General features: G+C 46.9%; 1 protein-coding gene across 3 annotated transcripts in view; it reads right to left on the bottom strand.

Moving 5' to 3' along the window:
* Nucleotides 1-3,064: 3,064 nt before the first annotated feature.
* The window catches only part of SLC36A1 (solute carrier family 36 member 1), a 66,854-nt gene continuing 43,645 nt past the window's right edge, over nucleotides 3,065-26,273 (bottom strand). For all 3 annotated transcript variants that reach the window (XM_077768983.1, XM_077768985.1, XM_077768984.1), the window contains exons 8-11: nucleotides 23,899-23,997; nucleotides 21,030-21,196; nucleotides 17,058-17,227; nucleotides 3,065-7,434 (exon numbers count right to left, since the gene is read on the bottom strand). In XM_077768983.1, coding sequence (XP_077625109.1) covers nucleotides 7,163-7,434; nucleotides 17,058-17,227; nucleotides 21,030-21,196; nucleotides 23,899-23,997 — 708 coding nt within the window. In that variant the 3' untranslated portion in view covers nucleotides 3,065-7,162. The remainder of the gene's footprint in view (nucleotides 7,435-17,057; nucleotides 17,228-21,029; nucleotides 21,197-23,898; nucleotides 23,998-26,273) is intronic.

A 26,273-nucleotide genomic window follows, 5' to 3' on the forward strand; every position in this document is an offset into this window, starting at 1 on the left:
AGCCAGTCTCAGAAGGGTATATACTACGTAATTCAATTTACGTAACATTTGTGAAATAACATAGTGATAGAGATGAAGAACAGATTAGTGCTCCCCACAGTTAGGGATGTGGGGGAGTGCAGGTGAGTGTGCCTACAAAGGGGCAGCATGACGGAGTCTTGTGGTAATGGCATGGGCAAGAATCTTGACTGTGGTGGTGGAAGCTACACATGTGATCAAATTGCTTAGAGACACACACACACACACACACACACACACACACACGTATATGTGAGTGGAGAAATCTGAATGAGCTGTATGTATTGTGCCAATGTCAATTTCCTGGTTTTGATCATGTACTATAACACTGGAGGAGATGGGAAGAAGAGTGTACTGGACCTCCCCCCCCATACTTTTCTTTGCACCCATGAATCCGTAATTACTTCAAAACAAAAAAAGGCTAAATTTTTAAATATATCACTAAAGAAGACAGATTAATGGCAAAGAAGCCAGGAAAAGTGCAGGACGTCTCCAGCCATCAGGCAAATGCATATTAAAACCACAAAGGGGGACTACTATATACCCATTAAGATGGCCAAGATTTAAAAGACCACAATATGAAGCATTGGTGAGGATATGGAGCAACTGGAGCTTTTATAAATTGTTGGTAGGAATCTTAAAGAGCAGAGTCACTCTGGAAGAACAATTTTCCAATGTCTTATACAGTTAGTGTACACTTACCATACAAACCCACAATTCCACTGCTAGGTATTTACCCAAGAGAAATGAAAACATATGTCTACACAAAGGTTTGTACATGAATATTTATAGCAGCTTTATTCATAATAGCCAAAAACTGGAAGCAACCCAAACACCCAACAATTGGCAAATGAATAAATAAATTATGGTTCGTCCATACAATGGGATATTATTCAGCAATAAAAGGAAATAAATTACTGATACATGGAAATGATATAGATGAATATAGAAAGCATTTTTGCTAAGTGAAGGAAGTTAGACATAAAGGACTACATACTTAATGGTTCCGTTTATACAACATTCTAGAAAAGGCAAAACTAGAGACAGAGAAGTCAGGTCAGTTATGGCCAAGGGGTCAAGCAGCATGAAGATGGGACTGACTGCAAGGGAACTTTTCAGGGTAAAGCAAACATTTCACATCTTGATTGAAATGGTAGTCAATGAGGCATGCATTTGTCAAAAGCCATCAAACTGTACACTTAAGAAATGGGTGAATTAAAAAAAATTTTTATACATTTATTTATTTTTAAGAGACAGAGCATGAGTGAGGAGGGGCAGAGAGAGAAGGAGACACAGAATCTGACACAGGCTCCAGGCTCTGAGCAACTGTTCAGCACAGAGCCCAACATGGGGCTCGAACCCACAAACCATGAGATCATGACCTGAGCCGAAGTCGGACACTTAACCGAGTCACCCAGGCGCCCCAAGAAACAGGTGAATTTTATTACATGTAGACTATACTCCAATTTTTCCCCCAAAATGGGGTGGGGGAAACCAATGACCAAGAGTCTAGTAAAGTCACCAGTTAAAGATAGTTTCTTACGTATGTCTGCAACAGGCAGAGTCTGAGGAGGCAAGCCTACTTAGCAACGAGCCCCAAGTTTAGGGTCCAAGTTCAGTCCACTGTCACTTCATTTATGCCTCCAGCAGTGCAGTGGGCTAACCTTGAGGCCCTTGTTACCTGGAAGGAGGGATTACAGCCACTAAGTGTAACGTGAGCAGGAACAAAAATGTGAAGAGGTGAAAAGCCTAGTTATGAATGTGTTCCACAAAGGAAGAGAGCAAGACATAACTATAGTGAATGGATGTAAACCCACAAAACAATTAAAACTGCCACTGAGTCTTGCCTTTCTTCAATTTAGCTAATATTTCAGAAAATGCTTCATAAACTCTCCTGCCAGGCAGTTTAGACCACTGTCTCTAACCCTCACAATAATCCCTAAAGGTGGACCTCCCTCCTGAGGCTGTAACAAAGAGGGGGAGGTAGCCAGTGCCTTTGGGAAGCGCTTGGGTTCTGGAATCACAGTGCTTGCATATGTATCCTAATTCTGCCACTTACTGGTTGATGAAACAGTCACTGAATCCCTTTGACCACCCCCCCACCCAGTTCCAGAAATAATATTGGTAACTGAAAGTAGTCATAATCTATTCCCTGCCTTCCTCTCTCTGTAAAGAGCTATACTTCAATAGTGTGCTTCGAGGGCTCTGCTTTTGAATGAATCTAAATCAGTAGCTGCCCAAGGCTGGTTTTCAGATCACCTAGAGAGGCAGCGCAGATGGTCTCGTTTTCCCTCTTAATGTGACAAAAGGGAAAAGGAAGTCATCACTTCTGCTGTTCTGATATCAATCTCCCCACTTGAAACATATATACATATGTGGAAGGGGTGGGATTTCAAGGAAGTGGCTTCTGTGATTGTCAGGGGTGGCAGGTCCAAACTTCACAGGGCAGGCTGGCAGGCTGGCAATTCTCGGACAGGAGCTGATGCTGCAGTCTTAAGGAAAATTTCTTCTTCCTCACTGAAACCTCAGCCTTCCTCTTAAGGCCCTTCAACTGATTGGATGAGGCCCACCCACAATTTGAGGATAAACTTTTATTTAAAGGCAACTGATTATCGACATCCACCCCACAACTACAAAATAGCTTCAGAGCAACAGTTAGGTTAGTGTTCGATTGAATAACTGGGTTACTCAACACTATAGCCCAGCCATGTTACCACATGAAACTAACCATTATACCGGTCAAGTACAGTCGTCTGATATACACAGAGAGGGCTGAGAGTTCCTAGTCAAGTCTTTAATTAAAGCAGGAGCAGGCTAAGGAAGGGCAGGACTGTCTGACAGAAAATTACCTACCTGGCCCCTTTCTTGGGAATGCTCAATTCCACAGGTGGTCCCACTGTTTGCACTACTCCCCCGGATAAGCTCTGTGGCATCAACTACAAACATTTCAACCTAGTAAGATGTAGTATAGAGGTCTGAGTGACATTACAAAAAAAAAAAAAAAAAAAAGGCAAAAACAAAGATGCAGACCGCAACCACTCAAAAATAAAAAATAAAATTCATTTATTGATAAAGGAAAAGTTTAACACATGATCCAAGTGCAGAACCTGAAACAAATTCTTCTATGAGCTCCTGCATGATCTACCTCTCAACACATACCATGCAAGAAACGGACATCCATGTAGGTGCGTACACAGTATCATATACACGGTACCATCTGGTTACTAAGACCTGCTGGATGGCAGTGTTTCATATTCGTCTTATTGACACATTCAGTGACATGGTTTACAATAGAGTCACATAATTTTATTGTTCACCAAAACAAAACAGCTTCCCCAGCATCACCTTGATTCAAACAAAAGAATGAGGCTTATAACAGGCACCCTTGACCCTCATTTCCCTGCCCCCGCTCCCCATTCCGGTAACCACATCACAGCACCACTTACACGCCCTGGCCAGAGAATGACCTGGTGGTACAAAGAACAGGGAAGAAATATCACAAGCTGGTGCTGTCGGAGCAAACAGCCTTGCAACCAGCAGGACTAATTAAATTGTCTAAAAGTATTGACCATGATGTCAAAGACAGACCACACCCTCTCCTTTTCCCCTAATGGTCTTGGAGATTTGTAATATACTTTGGGAAATTTAATTCTAAGGCAGACTTGGAGCCGGCTCCCTAATCACGAGGTCACGCCACTTGTGTGTCTCTGCTGCCAGGAAGTGGCGTCGGGTTCTGACCGGGGCCGCAGCTGGGGCACGCCTTAACATCTGATCAGCTACGAAATATAAGCCACTGATATAGACCCCTTCGCTGTGAGCAGTGAATAGAGAGAGCTGTAAACAGACATAAATTGAGATTTTGCACTTCCAAAAACATGAGGTGAATATGTAGTGTTACACGGAGATGATGATATTCTACGATTCAGGAAAGGAGATGTTCGAGAAGGAAAAAGTAACAGGGGCAGAGGAAAGATCTCCTAATGTTCCTTTCTGGGATCATCACTTGAAGACAAGAGGAAAACCTGCAGACTGTACCTTTCATAGGGGTAGAGTAGGTAGTGAGCACCAGCCAATGAGTCCGGCTGGAGAGGTGAGTGGCAGAGAGGGAGGGCGTAAGCTGCAGGCTCTGAGCTCAGATACGCCACACATTCACATATATTTGGCCCGGATTTGTACAGATGAAGGGCTCCTAGCAGTCAGACAGCAGCACAAATAACGACACTTATGAATGGTGACAACTTCTAGAAAACTAAAGACAAGGTGACAGATCACGCTCTTCCCAGCGATTTGAGGGTAGGTACATTGCCAACAGAGAGTTGGAGGCCTCCCAACAGCAGCATCTGCAGAAGGGAAGAGGGGCTCTCAGAAGCTACTTCTGCGCTCCTGGAAATCCGAGGCCGCACTGGGGTGGCTGGCAGAGGGACACAGAGCCTAACGCTATCAGGCCTGAAAATCATTTGCCTTTGGCCCAGCAGATGCAGCCTCACACTCAAGAGCCTTGTTGCTCCTAATCAGACCTCTGCTTCCAGCAGGGGCCAGAGCAGGGCATAGGGAGACGCTGGGCAGGTGGTGCCTAATGAGCAATGGGAAGAAACCAGGGAAGGCCCCCCGACTGAAGAGGCCTCGCGGGCAGAAGAGCAAGCTGCCCAAGCTGGCACTGAGGGCTGCCTCCTCCCACTTCCGTCTTCCGGCTGACCGTCTATTTGACCACAACGCAACCAGAAAGGTCCACGGATAGGACCCACCTTGCTCGGCTCTTCCGAAGCAGCAGGAGTACGGGAAAAAGAGCAAATGGGGACAAGGTTGTGCTAAATTAGCTTCCAGAAGCCCCGAAGATAGTGGTGCCATCTCTCCTACACGCATTTTCTAGGCTGGGGACCCTGAAACAGTAGTCTGCAGTTTGCTAAGACTGGAACAAGAGGACCGCAGTTTTGTGCCACCCAGTCTTCAGCTCAAGTCTGGCTACCCACCTGGACAGGATGGCCTCCTGCAGCGTCCTGAGCTATAGAAGCCTCCAGCACAGAGGCTGTGGGCGGGACACACATCCGAATCCCTTTTACTGGCCTGTGCTTTCTCACTGAAAACAACTCTCGGCACCACTGTGGGAAGACGGCTGGAGCCCAGGGCTTGCAAACACCCTTGAACCCCCTGCAGTACCTTCTATGCCTGAGGCTTCACAGGGCAGTCTGCTGCTCCCGCCAGCTAGAATCTGGGTCCTACTGGTGACCACAGGAAGGGTGGGTGAAAAGTGTCATTCTCCTAAGGGAGACCAAGTCACCACACATCCCATCTCCCTAAGTTAATAGGCTGGAAGTCACTACAATGAGAATTTGGCTTTGGAACAGAAAGAAAGAAAAAGCCAAGGCTGGGGAGGGGGAGCTGGGGGGTGTGGGCAGAGCCCTTACGAGCTTTGGGGAAACAAACACACACAAACAGGACCCTGATGAAGGTGTGCTGCCCCCTGACGTTCAGGGCGAACAGGGTGAACTGTGTCTCCAGGTGAGCAATGGCCTGGTGACAGGAGTGGAGGACAGCAGGACACTATTGCACATGCATGAACACACACACACACACACACACACACACACACGCTCAGCTCAAGGGATGGAGCCTTAATGAATGCCCTTCTGAAATACTTCCCACACTGAGAGAGGGAGAAAAGGCAGCCAAAAGCAAGGCCACGCACCCTTCTCTGCTTTCTCTACAGTCTGTTCCCAGACCTGAAGGCTGGCCTTGAGCTGAGCCAACCCCGAGGCTGTCTGTGACACTCAGGGAGGCATGCAAGGGGAGGGACAGGGTCACAATTAGTGTTTAAAACACAGGGGACCGAAGTCCCTGCCAAGTGGTTCCCTTTAGAAGTCCAGGTCACGGAGGTGGCTCGGAGCGGGGCGCTGCGTCTGGCCCATCCCCCGTTGATTGTAAACGGCCAAGCACCACGCGCAGTGTCAGACCAGTTGCTTCTTCCTGCTGTGAACTGAATTTCACACTCTGCGCACGGACCTCGTCTTCTCATCCACGGCCATGGCGAAGTGCAGGTGTCTTCCCGACATGCTGGCAACTGAACGCTAGCACGCCATGTGTCCATCGGGGGCTGAGGCTGAGAAACAAGCCTGAATGTGCGCAGCGACTGTTTTATGAGCCTCCCGCGCGAGGGCAGAAGCACACCCCACTCGGCCATCCTTTCCCGGCCTGGTGCACTGGCAAACACGTCCCGAGTCCTGCATATCGTCCCAATGTGAAATCAGGCTGGTCAGTGGGAAGCAAAGTCCATGCCTCCCCACAGAGGTACACATGAAAATGATCCCGACTTAAACCTCTGGGGAATTCAGCCAAGGGGGCTGAGGACCTAGGCACACATTTCCTGGAGCAAGGTTCTTTTCAGTGGGAGAAGCCTAGTAAAAGTTTACTGAGGAAGGAACAACCACAATAACCCCAGATCTAGAGACGGAATCTAAAAACAGAAGCTAATTTTAAATAAAATATAAATATTTTCAATTTAGGCAGCACTTGATATCTTTCAGAAGCTATAGCATCTAAGAATACAACACTGTGACCCACACGAGGAATTCAGAGAAGGTGTTGCCAAGGGTCATGGCCAGAGAGAGTCAAGATTAAAAGCTCCAGCTTTGGGGCTGGTTTTTAACTACTAGGCAGGTCCAGACACCTCCTGAAGATTTGAACAGGAAGGAGGAAACTGAGGTAAAATATCTGGGCGAGGTATGAGATAGAGATAGGCCCAGCCTTCCCACTCATTTAATCCAGGCCTGGGCCTGGGAAGGAGAAAACACGAGGTGGGGGGGTGTTAAGATTTTTAAATAAAGTGAGCTGTGCAACAGGAATAATTGGGTGAGGTGGGTCAGAAGGGGGGAGGCAGATAAGGGAGGAGACAGGATGAGGGAAAAGAGTTTAAAGTTCTGGGTTAACGTGAGTACAAATGAATGGGGATGGCACTGCCACCAAGAGGAACCTCTGCATATCTGCTCCCACTCTCTCCCGTGCCCGCAGCCCTACCTGGCCCAGGGTACCCAGCTGCCGGGTAGAGGGGCTCCCCTACAGCAGCTTCGCCTTTCCCCAGAGCCCAGAGCCTAGCTGAGGCTCTGGGGCCAGAGGCTGGGGAACACACAGGGGCGGGGCGGGCAGAGCGCTATACAAAGGCACTGGTGGCGTTGATGAAGATAGGAGCACTGCTTGGCTGGATCAGCTCATAGAGTGCCTCATACGTCCCCACCACAAAGCCCACGAGGCCCAGGATGCTGATCAGGGCGTCCTTGGCGATGGTGAGGGGGCTCATGCCCTCCGAGTAGTAGGTGGTGATCTCCAGGAGGGGTGGGATGATGAGGGCCAGGGCACTGCTGCTCACGGAGCCCACCAGGGAGATGACCAGGTCCAGGCGGGGGATGAGGATGGCCAAGACGCCTGCGGGAGAGAGATGACACACCTGCTCAGGACTGCCCAGAGCTGGGAGAGACCTCCTCACTGCTGAGTGAATTCAGCCCGTGTCCTCCTCCTAGAACGGACAGCTCTGCAGAAACTTAGACACTGCCCCGTCCGGTCTCTCTGTGCACGGGTGAGAAAACAAATGGCCCCAGCTGCAGAATGGCCTGGGTCTCACTGCAAGGCTGGGACTGGAGCCCAGATCTCCCGGCTTCCAGTTTTTCCAGCTGCAGCACATGACCTCCATCTTTCTGAAGCAAAGGGACCAAATTACATTCCCAGGCAGTCTGGTCCCTACCAGAGGAGAGGGCCTGGGGCAGAAAGGGAGGTGGACTGTTTCTGTGCCACTGATCATTTTCTTCCACCGAGGGTACCTCCAACATGAACATCTCTACTTAACTGACAAGAAACAAAATGGGGAGGGGAGAGCCATCCTTCGGGAATGCTATGAGAACAAACCCCATTTCACAGAGCGTTTTCCTACAGGGAGAGTAGAAGCAGCTCAGCGTGCAGGCTGGCCCGAGAAGCAAGGCCCCACACGATGGCTACACACCCGTGCCAGGAACAGCTAGTGGCCTCCACACCTAACCTCAGCCCCAGGCATAAGTGAAGGAGGCAGAAGTGAGGAGCGACGCACAGTAGGCCGCGTTAGGGAACCCCGTCAGCTTCCACACGGCAGCCATGACGCCCCACTGTCAAGCCAAGGGGAGGAAGCCTCAGTGACCGTGCTTCCCCTGGGGGAGAGGAGTGAAGGCCACTGCTTCACCAGTTTTCCGAGGACTGCGGGCTCTGGAATTAGTGACAGCGGGGGACATTACGGCTCCTTTGTATTCCCCAGTTTTCTTGTTGGCAAATGAGGATACAGATGGCTCCTATGTCACAGAGATCTCGTGATGGTCAAACGAGGTCCAGAGGCACTTCCTAACAGGCTTGGTGTACAACAGGCTCACAATACAGTTCGTATCATCATTCTAGGAGGCATACTGCTGCCCGTGCAATTGAATTACTGACTCATTAGTAACCAAATGGGTTTTGACAAACTGCCTTCCCCCCGCAGACTCCACCTGGAGGTCCTCAGCGTGGAGACTGTGATCCAGAGCACATCCCTGACCTAACGGGCTCCTATGAGTCACATCTTACATGGGGGGTTCCGCTCCCATTTCATTTCATAAAGCAGTGTAGCCAAGTCATTCTGAGGAAGGCATCACAGTGGGGAGACTGCCAGTCAGAGCACCTGAGTCCAATGCACCCAGTTTTACCCGCAGATCAATTTTACTCCTCAAGTGGACTGTCTGCATCGATCACTGTTTCTCTGGCTGAGCTACAGACAAACGGACTGGTTTCAGAAGCCAAGTTTTATGAGAAGCACTTGCTTTTAAACTGGAATAGCACTCCCTGTAGTAAGAGGGAAGCCTATGTGGGACGGAGGCTTCCCGGGGGAGGGACAGGTTCACCTCTCCTGTCTCACACTTAGTCTGAAGCTGTGTTAACTTAAATGAATTCAGTTCTTCATTCACAGTGGCCAGGTAGCCACCTGTGCCTAATGGCTACCATCCTGGACAGCACAGACCCAGAGCACTGCCCTCATGGCGGAACATCTAGTGTCTGACAGACAGCACTGAAAAGCAGCCACACGTTGGCTGAATCTGCCTTGGCTGCATAGGGATATAACTTCACAACATGGTTACTGTTCCCAGAGAGATTAAGTAATAGGAAGGAACAGAGCTGAGACCAGAATCCAGGACCTCAAGCACCTGGTACAGTCACGTCACACACCTGACGATTAAGAACATGCAGAACGACACTGCAGGAGGGGGAACAGGGGAGCTGGCTGATCAGCATGAGGAGCCTGTCTGTGAAGAACTGTAGGAGTCAGATGCCGGGTTAATTTTCCCAGGGACGCACTGCAATCTTTAGCAGAGAACTGGTATACAGTCAGCCCTGACCTCTCTCTGCTCTGTAAAGGATGGAAGACAAGTGTTTTGAAGCCTGATAACAAAAGGAGGGACAAGAATACTGGGTCTCAGATCTGCTTCTGCCATGGTTTTACAGCCCTGGGGCAATCCCTTCCTCTTTCCTTATTCTAGTGTTCAACCATCATGGCAATCATCCATCAACACCCTCACTGTTCTGAAGCCTTCATAAAGCCCATAAAAAGTGTAGGCTTTTAACTTGCATTGCAAGTTAAAAACAGTGTGTTTCAGCCCTTAGCTATTTCTATACAGAGCTGGCGATATCCCTCAAATCTTCAGGGTTGAATCTGGAGGAAGGTTAAAACTAAATTGTAAACTGATGACAAAATGGCATTCTCATTATGGACAACCTAACACTCAACAAGAGTTGATCTGCTGTGTGGCCTGGGAAAAGACCCTTCCCCTCTCTGGCGTCTGGGCCTACATCTGCATAATGTCAGCCTCACAGTGTCGGCTCCCATGGTTCCAATGTGGGTGAGCGGGGGGTGGGGGCAGGAGCACTGAGACAGCAATTAGAATTGAGCCCTGGGCGAGGCTGGTACAGGAACGTGGCTGAGAGTGTAGGCTCTGGACTCAGAACCTGGGCTCCAATCCCAGCTCCACCACTAACCAGCCAGCTACTTAACCTACCACTAAATAGAGATGGTCACATGAGACCATTCACATAAAGAGCTCAGAGCACTTAGAACTTAAGTGCACAATAAATGAAATGTGAGTTAATGCAATCACTGGTCCCAGTGCCAACGGGTTCACCATTTGGAGCCTCAGTTCATTCACCCACGAGGCTAGGTGACTATACGAACACTGGATGAGGACTGAAGTCCCACCTGCCTCCAAAGTTTTAAGGAACTGTACAAAGCAGGTTTAGTCACTTAGGAGTTTGTTGTGGGATACGTCCTTCATGTCAACTGCGAAACACCATGTCCCGCTCAGCTGTGGCACATGAGCAATAGGACTCCTCTCCTAGAACACGCATGGCTATGCCCTACACATGGCTTCCAGCCTGCCTGGTTTTGTGCCGTTAAAGAGTGTGAGTTATTTTTCTGGTACCAGCCCCTCACCTCCATGAATGCTCTGGCCCACTCAAGAGAAGAGTGTCCATCAGAGACAAGATGCCCGAGGGAGAAAGAAGTCAGATGACCTGCCCAGGCCCTCCCGGCTCTGAGTCTGGTCTGCCATCCCCTTTCCCTCTGTCACATTAACCTGGAGGACATATGGTATTTCGTGATATGACTTAAGTGGGGTCAGATGTGCTCTACTCTATGATAAGCATTAAGTGGAAACAGCGACACAAGTCCGTGCGATTAGAATCTTTTCTCAGATTAGACAGAGATGTTCCACTTCATCATGACCTTTTAAAAGCAGTCTAAAAACTTGCCCTTGTTTTCACTACAACGGATGTACACGATAAGCACACTTAACAAATACATCTTTAATAGAGATTTTCTAAAGCAGCAAGACTTATCTCTTCTCTTAAAGCCAGGATCACAGGGCTGCAAAGGGATGGACCTCTTCCTGTCCTGGCTGGACCAGATACCCCAAGTGAACCCCAAAGAAAGCCTGACATTGGAGAAAGATAATGAGGTGGGGAGAAGACAGGAACACTAAGCCTCCCACTAATAATGCTGGGGAAGAGGGATACAAAAGGACTCAACCAAATTAGCATAAATAGTCCCAAGGGCTCAACACCAGGGGTACCTGTTTTGCCATCACACAAAATGTGGCCCACTAGTTTTAGCTCATTCCAGACACGGGAATCATGTACTTGGGAAAGATGTAGGAGCAACGAAAACCTCTTCTAGCACTGAATGTCTTTACTCTGAGTCAAAGCCCTCTAGGGGCGCGTGGGTGGCTTAGTCAGTTAAGCGTCCGACTTTCGCTTAGGTCATGATCTCGCGGTTCGTGGGTTCGAGCCCCACGTCGGGCTCTGTGCTGACAGCCAGCTCAGAGCCTGGAGCCTGTTTCAGAGTCTGTGACTCCCTCTCTCTCTGACCTTCCCCTGCTCACGCTGTCTCTCTCTCTCTCTCCTAGAAATAAATAAAACGTTTTTTAAAAAATTAAAAAAAAAAAGCCCTCTAGAAAGAGAAGCTCAAGACAGTAGAGATATCAGGAAGCAGCCAACCAGGAACTCTCTACCTCCCCCCACCAAAGACACCCCATACAAAGAGGAACACTCCCGCAGCACACTCCCCACCAGCAGGTCAGAGCCCTCGGCAGCAGCTTGCCTGTGGCATGTGCAGAAATGGAGGACTGAGGACTTAAGGACAACTCGGCTAGCCCACATGATTAGTCAACAGGGCTCCAACGGTATTACAAAACATCTTCCCTTTGGGGTAAGAGATACTAATAATATGACCTTCTGACTGCTGAAGCACCAGGGGGGCAAATGACCCATGTTCAGAGATGGAACTGATTGGTATTCTGGAACCTGTGGTTTAAGACCAGCAACTGAAAGGCCTGACTTATGCACAAGAGAAGAGAAAGTACTTAAGAGAACACACACTTACAGAAATATGCTGGACACCTACAGCCCTATGTCTGGAAGCCCTTCCTGCTGTTTCACTGTGATCAATGCTGGTGCAGTCCATCTGTGTTACTCTCAACGTCTACAAATGTACTTTAAAATTCGTAACAGTCTTGGACAGAATATGTCATTTCATTTAGTGGAAGTATAAATTAAAAAAAATACAAAAGCAAAGAAAACAAGTTATATGTCCAATACCAAAGGAGTAGTTTAGTAAATATGATCCACTAATATAATGGAATATTATATGGTCATGAAGATATTTATGAAGGGTATGCATATTCATGACATAATATCAAATAAAAAGCAAAAGACAAAGTTCTGTGTATACTATGATTGCAACTATTTAAAAAAAATTTTTTAACGTTTATTTATTTTTGAGAGAGAGAGGGAGAGAGAGAGAGTGCGCACAAGCAGGGGAGGGGCAGAGAGAGAGGCAGACACAGAATCTGAAGCAGGCCTCAGGCTTCTGAGCTGTCAGCACAGAGCCTGATGCGGAGCTCGAAGCCACAAACTGTGAGATCATGACCTGAGCTGAAGTCAAACACTTAACTGACTGAGTCACCCAGGTGCCCCTGCAACTATTTTTAAAGTGTGCCCAAGAGGATTCACACAGAAGATAAAATGCAAAAAAAAAAAAAAAAGAAAAAAAATCATTTTGTTAAGTCAGCAGGATATTTGGAATTTCTTCTTTTTAAAAATTTTTAAAAATGTTTATTTATTTTTGAAAGAGAGAGAGACAGAGAGAGACAGAGAGAGAGAGAGAGAGAGAGAGAGACACAGAATCTGAAGCAGGCTCCAGGCTCTGAGCTGTCAGCACAGAGCCTGACACATGGCCTAAACTCACAAACTGTGAGATCATGTCCTGAGCCGAAGTTGGATGCTTAACTGACTGAGTCACCCAGACGCCCCTGGAATTTCTTCTTGAATAACCCCAGATTTAGACATTCTTGAAATGCTTCTACATTAACTTTCTTTTTCCAAGCAATATTTTGGTAGGGATTTAAAATCAGGCTCAAAGCACCTGTGCCGAATCACAGATGTTTAGACTGGAAAGAAACCATAGCAATCTGATACCTTGCACATCTCATAGCTGAGGAAACTGAGGCTTTGGGAGGGTTCCCAGGGACCCACAGTGCACAGCGAATTAACACTGCTGCCCTTTGTCACTGTAGCTGCAAGACGGAGAAATGTGAGAGAGCAAAAGGTGCTGAGAAGCCACTCTGTTTGGCCCTGGAAGCTTCACTCACGCTTGATAGGGTCTGGCTGCTTGGAATGTTCTACAGCTATGCATTCCAGTCCAAACAGCCATTTTAACTGATACGGTTTTATGTTATTACATCTTCAACAATAAGTTTCTGAAATTTTCATACGTAATTGAAGTAAGATGTTTCACGTGGCAAATGCCACAGAGAATTAGTACAAAGCACTGAAGGACAGGTTAATGCCTCGTGGAACCCAAAGAAACCACTCTTTCACGCTTCTGAACTCCCTCTGGCACTGGCCTCTTCCAGCCTCTCCTCCATGCACATAGGTAACCTGTGAAGTCTGCAGTTCTAACGTATGGGCGGGAAAGAAATAGTTTCATATGGGGGCGCCTGAGTGGCTCAGTCGGTTGGGCATCTGACTTCAGCTCAGGTCATGATCTCATGGTTCGTGGGTTCGAGCCCCGCATCGGGCTCTGTGCTGACAGCTCAGAGCCTGGAGCCTGTTTCAGATTCTGTGTCGCCCTCTCTCTCTGACCCTCCCCTGCTCATGCTCTCTCTCTCTCTCAGAAATAAATAAAATGTTTAAAAAAAAAAAAAGAAAAGAAATAGTTTCATATGAAATCACAACAAAATGAGCACCATTCTCTGATGCACGTATTTCCCCTTTCCCTCCTGTCCAATAGTCTGAAATTAAACACCAAAAAGTAGACGTAGAAGTCTTTGTGAAACAGGGGAGAATAGTGAGAAAGGTGAATTCCAAACGGAAAAAAGAAAAAATGAGTCTGGACCAAATTCCCCTGCTTCCCTTGGTGGGTGGAGGGTGGGGAAGAGGAAGAAAAGTTGGGAAAAAAGACAAGAAAATACCATACATAGCAAAAAAAAAAAAAAAAACAAAAAAAAAACAAGCTGCTATTAAAATGTGTGGGTATAATAGAAAACAATCAGTTCCAGCAAAGTTCTAAAATCATATGCCAATTAACCTTTTGCAGCAAAGATCTGAAAGTACAGAAAAAAACAAAAACAAAATAAACTCACATAATACACTTAAGCTGGTGCTACAGTGAAATGCCTCTCCTGAATCCCACAATCACTTCACAGTCTCCGGGGAAGGGAAAAGAAGCCTGAGTGCTCAGAGATGAAGAGGTTGCAACATTTAATGGGCTGACGATGCAATGCTAAGCCACAATAGATCACAGAAGGGGAAATAACTGAATGCACTTGAAGATCAAAAGCAGCTTGAGTCCTTTGAGCATCACGCTGTAGAAGGGAGATGATGAGACCCACAGAGTCGGGAAAAGCGAAGCAAAAACCAGGAGACATCTAAGGATAGCATGAGGTCTATGAATCAGAGACTCCTGGCTCCTGCATGGCGCAGTGGAAAGAAACCTGGCAGGAAGCAAGACATATGCTACCGGAGGCCTCAGCCAGGTTGGAGAAGAAAATGCGGTCAGGAGAGGAATCAGGCCCAGCATCACTGTCCCAACTCTCCGGGCAGGGAGAAGTTGGTGTCTAGGCAGTTAGAGCACATTTCACCTAGACAGACCTACCTTTTCTAGAAGAACCACTTTGAAAAAAGCCAACTATCTGCACCACCCCCATCCTTTCTTCTAGCACCCTTTGGATTCCAGAGTCAGAGCACTGAAGAGTTAACATTCTAAACACTGTACACATGAAAGCTATCTCCTTCAATACTTAGAGGTCACCAGCCACAGACGAACACATGTATCTGTGCTAAAGCACTGAGAGTTGCAGGCAGAAATAGGAATAAAATCCAGAGTACCTTAGCATATATTAAGGCAAATCACTGGAAAAGCAAAGATATATTACAATTGTTTCCTTTTCGGTTGTTCTGGGGCAGCAGTGGCCTGTAAGGTAGCTCTGGGCACTGAATTAACTGCTGAGTGGGCTTTTTCTATAGGCTGAACTACAGAAGGCCAGAAGGTCTGCCAAACAAAGGCTATACGGAGAAGTCAGATTTTTGGTTGCCATCAGCTTGCTAGGGTTAGCAAATGCAAGCAGTCCACTTGTTGCCTGGCTCCGCCCCAGCCCCATCCTTCAATAAATCCTCAGAGAGAATATGCCCAACATTAAGTCAGAAGGTTTGGTTCCTCAGCTCTAGTGACTTCCTTCCATACAAAGTTCCAGGACATTGAGATTCACCCACAACCTTAAAATAAAATGAGAAAGAGAACTGCAGGTGGCTTGAAGAAATCTGTTCTAGGACAGGCATGAGGCCGTTCCCTTAAGAGAGTTCATTCTGGGATAGGCACTTGCCTGCTCTTTGAAGAGACCTTGTAGGACAGGCGCCAGTCTATTCCTTGAGCAGATGTGTCTGGGATAGGTGCCATTCAGTTCTCTTGAGGAAGTCCTAGCTGGTAGAGCTACCAGTCTATTTCCTTGAAGAGGCCCTTCTGAGACACGCACCAAGCTGTTCCCTTGAAAGGTCCATTCTGGGATAGGCACTAGTCTACCTTTTGGAGAAGGACCATTCTAGGACAGGTACTGGCCTATTCCTTAGGAGGCCCATTCTGCGGTAAGCAATGTCAGTTCTTTTGAGAAGACCAGTCTGGGGTTGGCACTTACCTTAAAGAGGTCTTTTCTAGGACAGGCACTAGGCTGCCCCTTGAAGAAGCCCATTCTGGAATAAGCACTAGGCTGTTCTTTTGAGAAAGTTTATTCAGGAATATATAACAGAATGTTTCCTCGAGCAAGTCCATTTTGAGATCAGCACTATCAGCTCTATTGAGGAGACCGTTCTGGGATGGGAAGTAGTCTGTTCCCTTAAAGAGGTCCATTCTGGAATAGGCACTAGTCTATCCTCCAAATCTAACCTCTCCTCACCTTTTCTTGCCAACAGTCAACCCATAACGTCATTTCTGATCTTCTACACTATGAACAAATGCTAGACAACTTTCACATCATTTGTCCCTCAAACACTCCATTCTGATTCAATTTAAAAATCATACGGACCTATTTTTATTCCAAACAGAGGGGCTTGGGTTGGATAATTTAAGAAGTTCCCAGGGAAGTCTCAGTATAATTAACCAAGACATTTATTTTCCCAAAATAATATGATTTTTAAAAATAAAATAAAAAGTCCAACATAGCCAAAACGTGAAATCTAGATTCAAGTACTTTGATCGGGAAAGAAGTTGCAAATCTCCTAGAAACTTAAATTAGATATTATAGACCAATTTATTCAGAGGTTCTCTATTCTATCAACTAACAGAAGCTGCCAAAAAAGAAAAAGGGAAATTTTTTTCTATTTTAAAATTTATACCAGTTTCAACCAATAGCAAATAGAGTAATACCTTGTCTCTTAACCCACACTCCAGGGTGTGTGGTCAGGAAAGAGAAATAAAACACAATGTGAAAAATCAAACACCTAGATTAATCAATATAAATTTTCTAAGAAACATACTTAGTAAATGTCTAAAATAGTATCATAAAGGCTCAAAATGAAATCTAAGCAATGGACTGTCACACTGGAAAAGGATTATTTGAAAACACAAATAAACATGTAGTGGCTATCAAAATAACCTATACTCATATGCATATTGCTTAAATGGCTCTCTTTTAGACTTTTACCTTATTTTATCCCAAGGACACGGGACAGTAATTCTACATATTTACTCTGAATTACAACCATCACTGTAGCACTTTAGCCATATCTACAAATACATTTCTGTCCTCATTCCCACGTCCTTTCGAGTACACATACAATCAATTCACCTCACCATCTGGCTCGGCCTCAACTATGCACCTGAGACTCAAGTCAAGTTCCCTGCTCACACACGACAACTGTTTCAGTATAATAGGCTCTCTCTCAAGAAAGCTCCGAGGATTGGGTGTCCTTTGGGGGAAAAAATAAACAAAGCAATTATCTTGTCTTCTACTCACACGTCAGACAGACCAGCACAGTGCGCACAAACAGGTCTACCACCAGCTCGCAATGCTCGGGCACGCGGGACACAAAGAAGGGGATGATGATCTCGGCCGGGACATAGAACTGGAGGGCGTAGGTGAAGAAGATGCCGATGGAGTAGAGCAGCTTGACCGACTGGTACAGCCTGCAGAGAAAGAGCCGGGACACTTTCAAAAGCCTGCTTTATGCCACAGCACGAGCAGTGAGGGGGCAAGATGGTCTCACCATGGCCAGGTCTATCCACGTCACAAATGCACGTGTCCTTCAGACCCAGCAATTTCACATCTAGGCATTTACCCTGCAGATATGCTTGCACACGTGCGTAACATTTTTCATTCAAAGTATGTCACTGCAGCATTATTTAAGTATGGAAGACCGAAAACAGTTTTTTTTTTTTTTAATATTTTTTTATTCATTTCTAGGGGGGGAGAGAGAGAGAGAGAGAGAGAGAGAGAGAGAGAGAGAGAGAGAGACAGCGTGAGCAGGGGAGGGTCAGAAAGCGAGAGGGAGACACAGACTCTGAAATTGGCTCCAGGCTCTGAGCTGGCAGTCAGCACAGAGCCCGACGCGGGGCTCAAACCCACGAACCGCGAGATCATGACCCAAGCGAAAGTCGGATGCTCAACCGACTAAGCCACCCAGGCGCCCCGACCGAAAACAGTTTAAATGTTAGCCAGTGGAAAACTATTTAAATCATGGCATCCCATAGAGCTGTGAAACGGTATGAGGGAGAACTTACAGGTGCTGAAATGGAACCAGCGCCAGGATGCACTGAGAAATGCGTGAAGCAGGACAGTGTCTACGGTGTGCTACAAATTGTCCAAAAGAAGGAAGAAACATGCCCCCTCGCACACACACATGCATATGATATTCTTACATACTCTAAACATCTCCAAAAGGAAACACAAGAAATTGGTAAACGTGGTTGTCTCTGAAATGGTAAACTGTAAAACGGGGGGACTTGGGAGGCAAATGGAAACAAACATATTCTACATACACTTTCAACATCTGGAATCTTTACCATGGACGTATATCCTTTCAAAAATTAAAACAATTAAAAATGGGGGTGCCTGGGTGGCTCAGTCAGTTAAGCATCTGACTTCAGTTCAGGTCATGATCTGGCGGTTTGTAGGTTTGAGCCCCGCGTCAGGCTCTGTGCTGACAGCCAGCTCAGAGCCTGGAGCCTGTCTTCAGATTCTGTATCTCTCTCTCTCTGACCCTTCCCTGCTCGCACTGTCTCTCTCTGACTCTCAAAAAATAAAAAAATAAAAAAAATTAAAGTAATTAAAAATGCAATTAAAATGTAACTGGCCTTTTTCTATCCTTCCCCTCCAATTCACCGTTCCCTAGAATCAGACGGTGACCACATGACCAAGGAGCAGGAGCAAAACTCATCTTTCCGCACCACTGCGGCCACCTTTCTACCACTGCTTCACGGTGTGGCTCCTCAGGGAGACCATTAACTCACTGACAGATAGCTCTCTGTCTTATCTCGGGCCTAGAACTGTGCACAGCAGAAAACAAGCCCGACCCATAAGTACTCCTGGATCTGACATGATCATTAAAGGGAAGGCCACCCTGCCCCTTAGCAAAAGCTCCCCTTCAAGCAAGACCTTCATGCCTTCAGCAGCAGGAAACACTGGCCTCCCCCACCTTGTTGGAAATCTATTTAAAGGTGGTGATTACATGGTGTATATGGTGTGCTGAGTTTCTCTGTGGTTGAACTTAATGTCTAGGAGATGTTCTTATGCTATAAACAAGAGAACATCCTGGGAGAGACTGAGTTTGACAAAAGGTCTTACTTGCTCCGAGAATAGATAATAAAAACGCTTTGGAAAAATCAGCTGGTGCCTCTATAATTAAACTCAGTACAACACCAAAGCCTTCTGGAGTGCTGGGAAGTCTGGAAGCAGGACCGTCACCTGCAGGGATGGCTAAATAGATTGCACCCGAATGGAGGCGGAAAGATGAGAGTAGCTGGGCTTGGGGTGTCAAAGGAAAAGACGACAGGTGCTGATACACAGCTTCAGATTATGTGGGCTGCCTCTGCTGTTCCCGATCCATTCATCCTCAGTGGCGCCGAGCTACCACCTGGCTCTTGAAAGGGCAGGAACATTTAGAAATTTGAAAGCAGGCATCAGAGTGAAAGGGAAAGACTTTCTGAAAACAGCAGCCCATTGCAGGGCCACCACGTGGCTGGCCACGCCACAAGCCTTGTCCCCAGACCCCTGCTGAGTAGGGCGCCCTGTGCTATCACTGACAACACGACTGAATAAACATCTTTCTCAATTTTCTCAGCCTGCCCTTGCACAATGCCTCACCAATCAGAGCTCTAGAAACATGCACAGACAGGGCACCCAGGCCAGCCTGAAAGGTTCTTCTGGTCCCCAGGGCACTCCGCAAGCTCTCATTGTCTGCTCAGCTGCCCTCCACAGTGGAATCCTAATCTTCAAAACTGAACTGCTGTTTCAGACACACCCTGTGACAGCTACCTTCTTAGGAAGCATTTCAGTATGCCTCAGTGTTCCCTGCAACATAGTAACCAAGAGTTGAGCAAAGTGAGGTACAGAAGGGCTCCCCACAGCCCCCAGTCCCCTGTGAGAGGCTCCGCCCACTCATCAAGCTGGGAATGCCATGGGGGAGGCACAGCAGAAGCTGGGAACCTAGCCGATTCGCCCTCTTCTCTCCCTATCTGGAATGCCTACGGTGAAGTGATGGGGTACTCGGCCCTTCCAGGCTCAGATTCTTAGGGAGAAATGGCGTATCACCTGATCAACCAATCCGTTTGACATACGCCTCCATAGGAATTCCTCCTCCAAACAAAGAAGAAAGCTCAAGCGTTGTAATTGCACCAGGGGAGAGTGACAAAGCACTTTCCCACACATAGCATTTGGTCTGCATGACAGTCCTGGAAGACATGACTGGTCCTGGTTCCCCAAAGTGGGAGCTGAGGCAGTGAGTGAGCAGCTGTGACCTGTCCGAGGCCACAGAGATGGACGTGGCAGACCGCGCATATCCTCTATGCCCTAGTTGCTCCCTGAAAAACGTCTCTTCACAAAATGCCTCACAGTCCCAGCGTTTAGTCCTCCTTTCTGTTCAAAAGTCATCCAGTGGGTGATGATCATGTGTCGGGCATTGTGCTGGGTGCTGGGGTGAAAGGCAGAGCTTACGGCAGAGGGAGAGCACAGTGCAGGCAAACAGACCATGATAGAGCTTTGGAGTAGGAGTTAGGCTAGGGCCCGAATGGGATCCTACAAGAGCAGAGTGAAGGGGCATCTGACCTAGCCTGGAAGTTGTGGTGGGAGGAACAGCAGAGAAAGTTCCTCAGGAAGAGTGACTCCTTGACTAAGTCTTCCTCACAGACTAGGGATGAGGTGCAGGCGGGGCGAGAGCCAGAGCTGTCCTGACCGGCCCCTTACAGATCTTGTCTCTGTTAGAGGAGCAAAGGGAAGCCCCTGAGGGATCTCACCGAGGGAGTGTACAAGTGACTGGAGTCCTGGCTTATACAGGGAACGGGGGACCTGGAGAAGGATTAAGGCTAGGATAGGCAGATGGATCAAAGGGCTCAGCGGGCAGCCCAGGAGAGATGGTGCTGGCCGGGGGCTGGGGGGAGTGAGGAGGGGTAGGAGTGGTGGGTTAAAGTGAAGTGAGCTGATTTAAGGGGTAAAGGAGGAGAATCCACATTCTGACGCATGAATTAAAAAAACAAAATCCAGGGGCACCTGGGTGGCTCGGTCAGTTAAGCGTCTGACTCTTGATCTCGGCTCAGGTCATGATCTCACGTTTCGTGAGAATGAGCCCCACATCAGGCTCTGCACTGGCAGCATGAAGCCTGCTTGGGATTCTCTCTCCCCCACCCACTCGCTCTCACTCAAAATAAATAAATAAACATTTAGAAAAATTAAAATAGCATCCAGTGCTCCCAGGCTTCATCCTTCCCCACATACCAGCAATTGGGCAGGTTGAGGGTTATGCTGCCTTGGATGTTAGCTCCAAACTGCAGGTACCCCAGACACCCCAGACTGATGTAGAGGGCGGTGATGATGGCCATTCCCACGTACAGGATAAGCGGAAATTTCCGAGGATCCTTCATTTTGTTTTCAAGGGGTAGAACCTAGAAGAGTAGTGAGAAAGAAGAGAAAACACAGGAAAAGGCGACATTAATGGTAAAAAACCAAAACTGTCATGGTTTCAGAAAAAAGTAACTGCTTTATCCCCAGGAGACAGAGACAAAGTCAAGCTATTTCCTCTGAGCTGGAGGAGACGCAGAGCCAGCCCTATGAAGTGCAGGTAGGCCAGTGCGGCAGGCCTGGGAACCCGGGCCCTGCCCAGGCCAGTGCCCTGCCTCCGGCTCCAGGAGCCCCCTGGGCTGGGGGTGCTCTCTGCCCCTCAGCGCAGCCGCCTGGTGGCCGGCAGCCCTCACACCTCAGGCCTGCCCAGCATGGCGGGGAGCAGACCTCGCCTGAGACCACAGCTCTGCTAACCTGTCTGAAGAATGCAAAACATAGGTCGGGGGACACTGCCACCCTAGTTCCCAGAAACCGTTTCCTCAGCTTAAAAGGGCAGGTGCCAGCAGTGACAAGTGAGGAGACGGAGGGAGCGTGGGTGTCACAATTTAGAGGATAGCAGAGATTCAGGGGTGCAAAACGTACACCAAAGCCCAGGCTCCTGGTCCACTGACCTTGCCGCCCCCTCCCTCACAGCAGAGAACATTCCAAAGCAAAGCAAAGGCCCTTTATGGAAACTGGCCCATCCTGAAACAGGGAAACAGCAGGTGTGACTGACAAGCTTCACAACCTGCTCTCACCTGCTCCTGGCATGGCTCATGAGGCAAAGGGACAACGTAGAGCTGTCCCACAAACCATCTTTGTCTTGTCATGCCACGCAGTTTCCTTGAACACCTGCAGTCACAAGGCAGAGTGGGTCTGTGCCAGACACCCCAGCAGACACTGTGAGCCCGCTGCAGGCATGGCACTGTGAGGGCCCCATAGCCCTGCACTTCCAACCAGCCCTCAACACCGCACCCCTTCCCCCACCAGCGCAGGGGGTCTCCAGCTTCACTGATCCACATCCAATTAGAAACTGTTTCTAAGCTTTCTTCCAGTTACCTTTTACGGAGAGTCTGGAGAGCCAGAGGGCAGGCCGCCCATCTCCTCCATGTCTGCCAGGCCTGGGCCAGTGGCACAGACACAGAGACTACAGTGAACAGTGAGGAGGGGCCCTGCACCCACACATGCTCATCAGCCCTCAAGTCCAAACTAAGAGCCAAAACAGCAGTGTTTTCTCCCTTGTAAAAATAGAACACACAGAGAAATCTTAAGTAACAGACAATAATGATCATAGAATGACTCCAGATCCAAGCCTTGGCTGATGAAACGAAGCAAAGAACAAGTTCTGCACTGTGGGGTCAGGGAAAACTGGTGTTTCATACAATGCTCCTTAAGAACCGGGATCTCTGGGCAGCTTTCTGCATTTACTCAATCTCTTCTCGCCAGTCCCAAGTACTTGAGACTCTTACTCACTGCTACAATAGGGGGCTCTGTGTTTGTGAGTCAAGTGAGACCTTCTTCCTGGGCAGTGAGAAGCTCCAAGAAAGAGCAAAGGAAAAGGTGTAAAACCTCAGGACAGTAACTTACACACCGATCCCTTAGAAAGCCTCCCCCGTGACGTTAGGGCCTTAACACATCCCATCAATCCCACCAGGGCAACTCCTTAGTATTTTCACAAAAAATATCTATCTAGCTTCTAGGTTTTCTTAAAAGTGTATAAAGTGACAGAGAAATCAAATGGGGATAAAAAGATATTCCATGAAACGAAAAGTGTTTTCTTCTCTTTTCCTAAGCTATTGGCCAACAGTGTTAATAATTTTCTTCAAGGAAGAATTCGGGAACTTTATTATGAAAAAATATAAATAAAAATCAAATTAGGTGCAACTGAGTGGCAGATTCCTCTCTTTAGGAGAAGAATTGGGTGAAACCACAGCAATGGTAGGGGAAGTTAAGCGAGCATTGAAAGCTAAGGCTATTTATCTCCACACACTAGAATACAGCACACCAATGTTCCAGGGCAGAGGGATTATTTGTGCAGCTACTGATTTAATAATAAAATAAACAGAGGCACCCAGGTGGCTCAGTCAATCAAGCGTCCAACTTCGGCTCAGGTCATGATCTCACAGCTTGTGGGTTCGAGCCCCGCATCGGACTCTGCTGACAGCGGGAGCCTGCTTCAGATTCCATGTCCCTCTCTCGCTCTGCCCCTCCCCGGCTCATGCGCGCGTGCGCTCTCTCTCTCTCTCAAGAATAAACATTTAAAAAATAATAAAATCAATAGTGTTATTAATAAAAATAAAAATTACTTAATGCTTACTATGTACCAGGGACTAAGCCAAGTACTTTATATACATCTCATTTAAGCCTAACAACTACTAATCATCAAGTTCACTTTTCAGAAGCAAATGGAGAAGAAGGTAAGTCCTCACACAAGGTCGCACAGCTATTCTCTGGCAGAGCCAGGACTCACCCTGAGTCAGTCTGACTCTAGAGCCTGCATTCCCAATTGCCAGGGATTATTGCTTATTGCCCACGTAGGTGATACATGTGCAACAGACGGGGTTTGAATGCAAACATTATCAAATCACATATAATTTATTTCCAAAAGCTGGAGCTGGGAAACCCTAGTGGAATCCCTGAAATGCTGTCCATGAGCTGGCTGATAAGTTCCAGAAGATAATTTCTTATAGCATTTCCTCAGCCTTCCGACTGAGGGGAAGACCTCAGGGACACCAGGGGTGACAGAGAATCACAGTGAAATTCTTACCATCCCAATGCCTTCAAACGCAAAAATGGCCGTGCCAAAGAACAGAGGGTAGGTCTTCCAGGGGGCCACCAAGGGGAGGTGGCTGGGGTCTGGGATATTCTGAAAGAGAAAACAAAATGAAGCAAAGGCTATAAAGAGGTTCAAGATTTGAACTTCAATGTCAAACAGGTCATGACTGTTTCCTAAATCCAAGATCCTCTAGAAGGAGAAAATCTGACACCTGACAGATGATTTGGGGACATTTAGTCTTTGTACTTTTTTTTCCCTTTAGGCTTAGAAAACCCTACTTGCTTTGGGAAAGACTATATCCCAGTGGACTATAAAAGCTTCAAATGCTGGTGCTTGCAAAAAAATAGTCACATTCTTTCATTAGGTAATCCCATCCCCAGAAATTGAATCCAAGTAGGAAAAAAAAATCAAAATATAAATGTTTATTTTTTAAGAGGGAGAGTATGTGAGCAGGGGAGGGGCAGAGAGAGATTGAGACAGAGGATCTGAAGCAGGGTTTGCACTGTCAGCACAGAGCCTGATGCGGGACTCGAACTCACGAACCGTGAGACCATGACCTGAGCTGAAACCGGACGCATAACCAACTGAGCCACCCAGGTGACCTGATTATGTGCTATTTTAAAAGTAAAACTTGAGATAACTAAGATCACATGAAAAACTGCTTATGAAATCACAGTGAGAAAATTGACTTTTTAAATTTACATATTCACTATGATACAACTACATAAACACTCCACATGGATAAAACTGCTTTTCTCTTTCTTTGTTTTAATTCTTATGAATCAGTTTGAACACCTGAAACATTTTATTGATACACACATGATAAGAGTATTGGAACGTTAGAGATAAAATGGCAAAAAAAACCCCAAAAAACAAAACCCCACACATTTACTATTACAGGCAGACGGAAACCACGGCACTGGTTAAACTGCAGGTTCAACGTAAAGATGTCCAAGCAAGGAGGTACAGGCATAGATTCCTCGCTGGCTCACCACCAAACACGGGCCCTCAGCATCAAACACAGGCCCTCAGCATCAAAGGAGCCGGACTCAGCATGGGACAGAAGCTGAGGTCCTTTCAGAATGTGGCTTTTTAAACCAGGCGAATACACTGCTTAGATAAATATAAGAAGTGATTTTTAGACTGCCTTTATAATGTTTTAAAACTGATTTATCTATAGAGGTATTTAGATAAATACAGGGCATGCTCTAATAGTATGACAGAATAGTATCAGTGAACAAAAGGAGATCTAATATTAATCTCTATAACAGGCTTCTCTTTGAAAGTTTTCAAAGCAATTATACTATAGTCTCCCTAAGATATAATTTTAAAAATACATTTTTTTCCCTGAGCTCCTGCTAAGAAATTGCTTAGCTCTCTTTATAAGAAGTATTTTAGCACCTGGAATGAAGACAGACTAATAAATATTTTTGCTCTACAATGAGACAAAGAGTGAAATTACAGTGCCCTGTAATTACTCCTGAGTCACAGTGTAACTTCTGGAAGCTTCCTGGAAACAGGAGCGATCTGCTGGTTAGTGGATGACTATTATCCAGCCTCGTACATCAGATCTGGCTGAAGTATTAGAGAGGGAATTTCAGAATACATGTCTGGGGATACTGGTGTGAATGAGGCCAGCAGAGGGAATTTATAATTCTACATACTTAATAACTGCTACTGACTTAGAGCCCAACCAATTAAATGGGAAAAGTTTAGGAGTGCCTGGGTGGCCCAGTCAGTTAAGTGTCTGACTCCTGATTTCAGCTCAGGTCATGGTCTCGTGGTTTGTGAGTTCAAGCCCCACATCAGGCTCTGAATTAGTAGTGCATAGCTTGCTTGGGATTCTCTCTCTCTCTCTGCCCCTCCTCTGCTCATGTGTATCTTTCTCTCTCTCTCTCTCTCTCAAAATAAACAAACTTCTAAAAAAATAAATGGAAAAAGTTTAATGTGCAAAGAAACATACAAATTAAAATCAGCCCATTATCAACATATGACCTCCTCAATTCTATACTATTAATTTCAGTGATAACAGCTTCTTGAGAAAATGCTATTAAATGTACATAAGGATTGCAAGATGTACTCCAATTCTGGAAACATTCTAACTGTGAAAAAACTGCATCTCAGAATGAAGGAAATGCAGTGATAAAAACATTTACTGGGAGCCCCTTCTGGGGGAGGCCCTCTGCTCTGACACCATCTGTCATTCCAGGTGGTGAAGACATGGGGATGCCTGCACAGGTGGAAGTCCTCAGTAGGCTTCCCATGATGGTGTCTGCATGAGGAGCATGCACATCAGTCACGCGCATGCTCGGGACCCGGGAAAAGTTCAGAAACACTGGACAGCAGGAAAAGATGCCAAGACAAGA

This window comes from Crocuta crocuta, unplaced genomic scaffold (assembly GCF_008692635.1).
Source record: "Crocuta crocuta isolate KB4526 unplaced genomic scaffold, BGI_CrCroc_1.0 scaffold340, whole genome shotgun sequence".
NCBI lineage: Eukaryota > Metazoa > Chordata > Mammalia > Carnivora > Hyaenidae > Crocuta > Crocuta crocuta.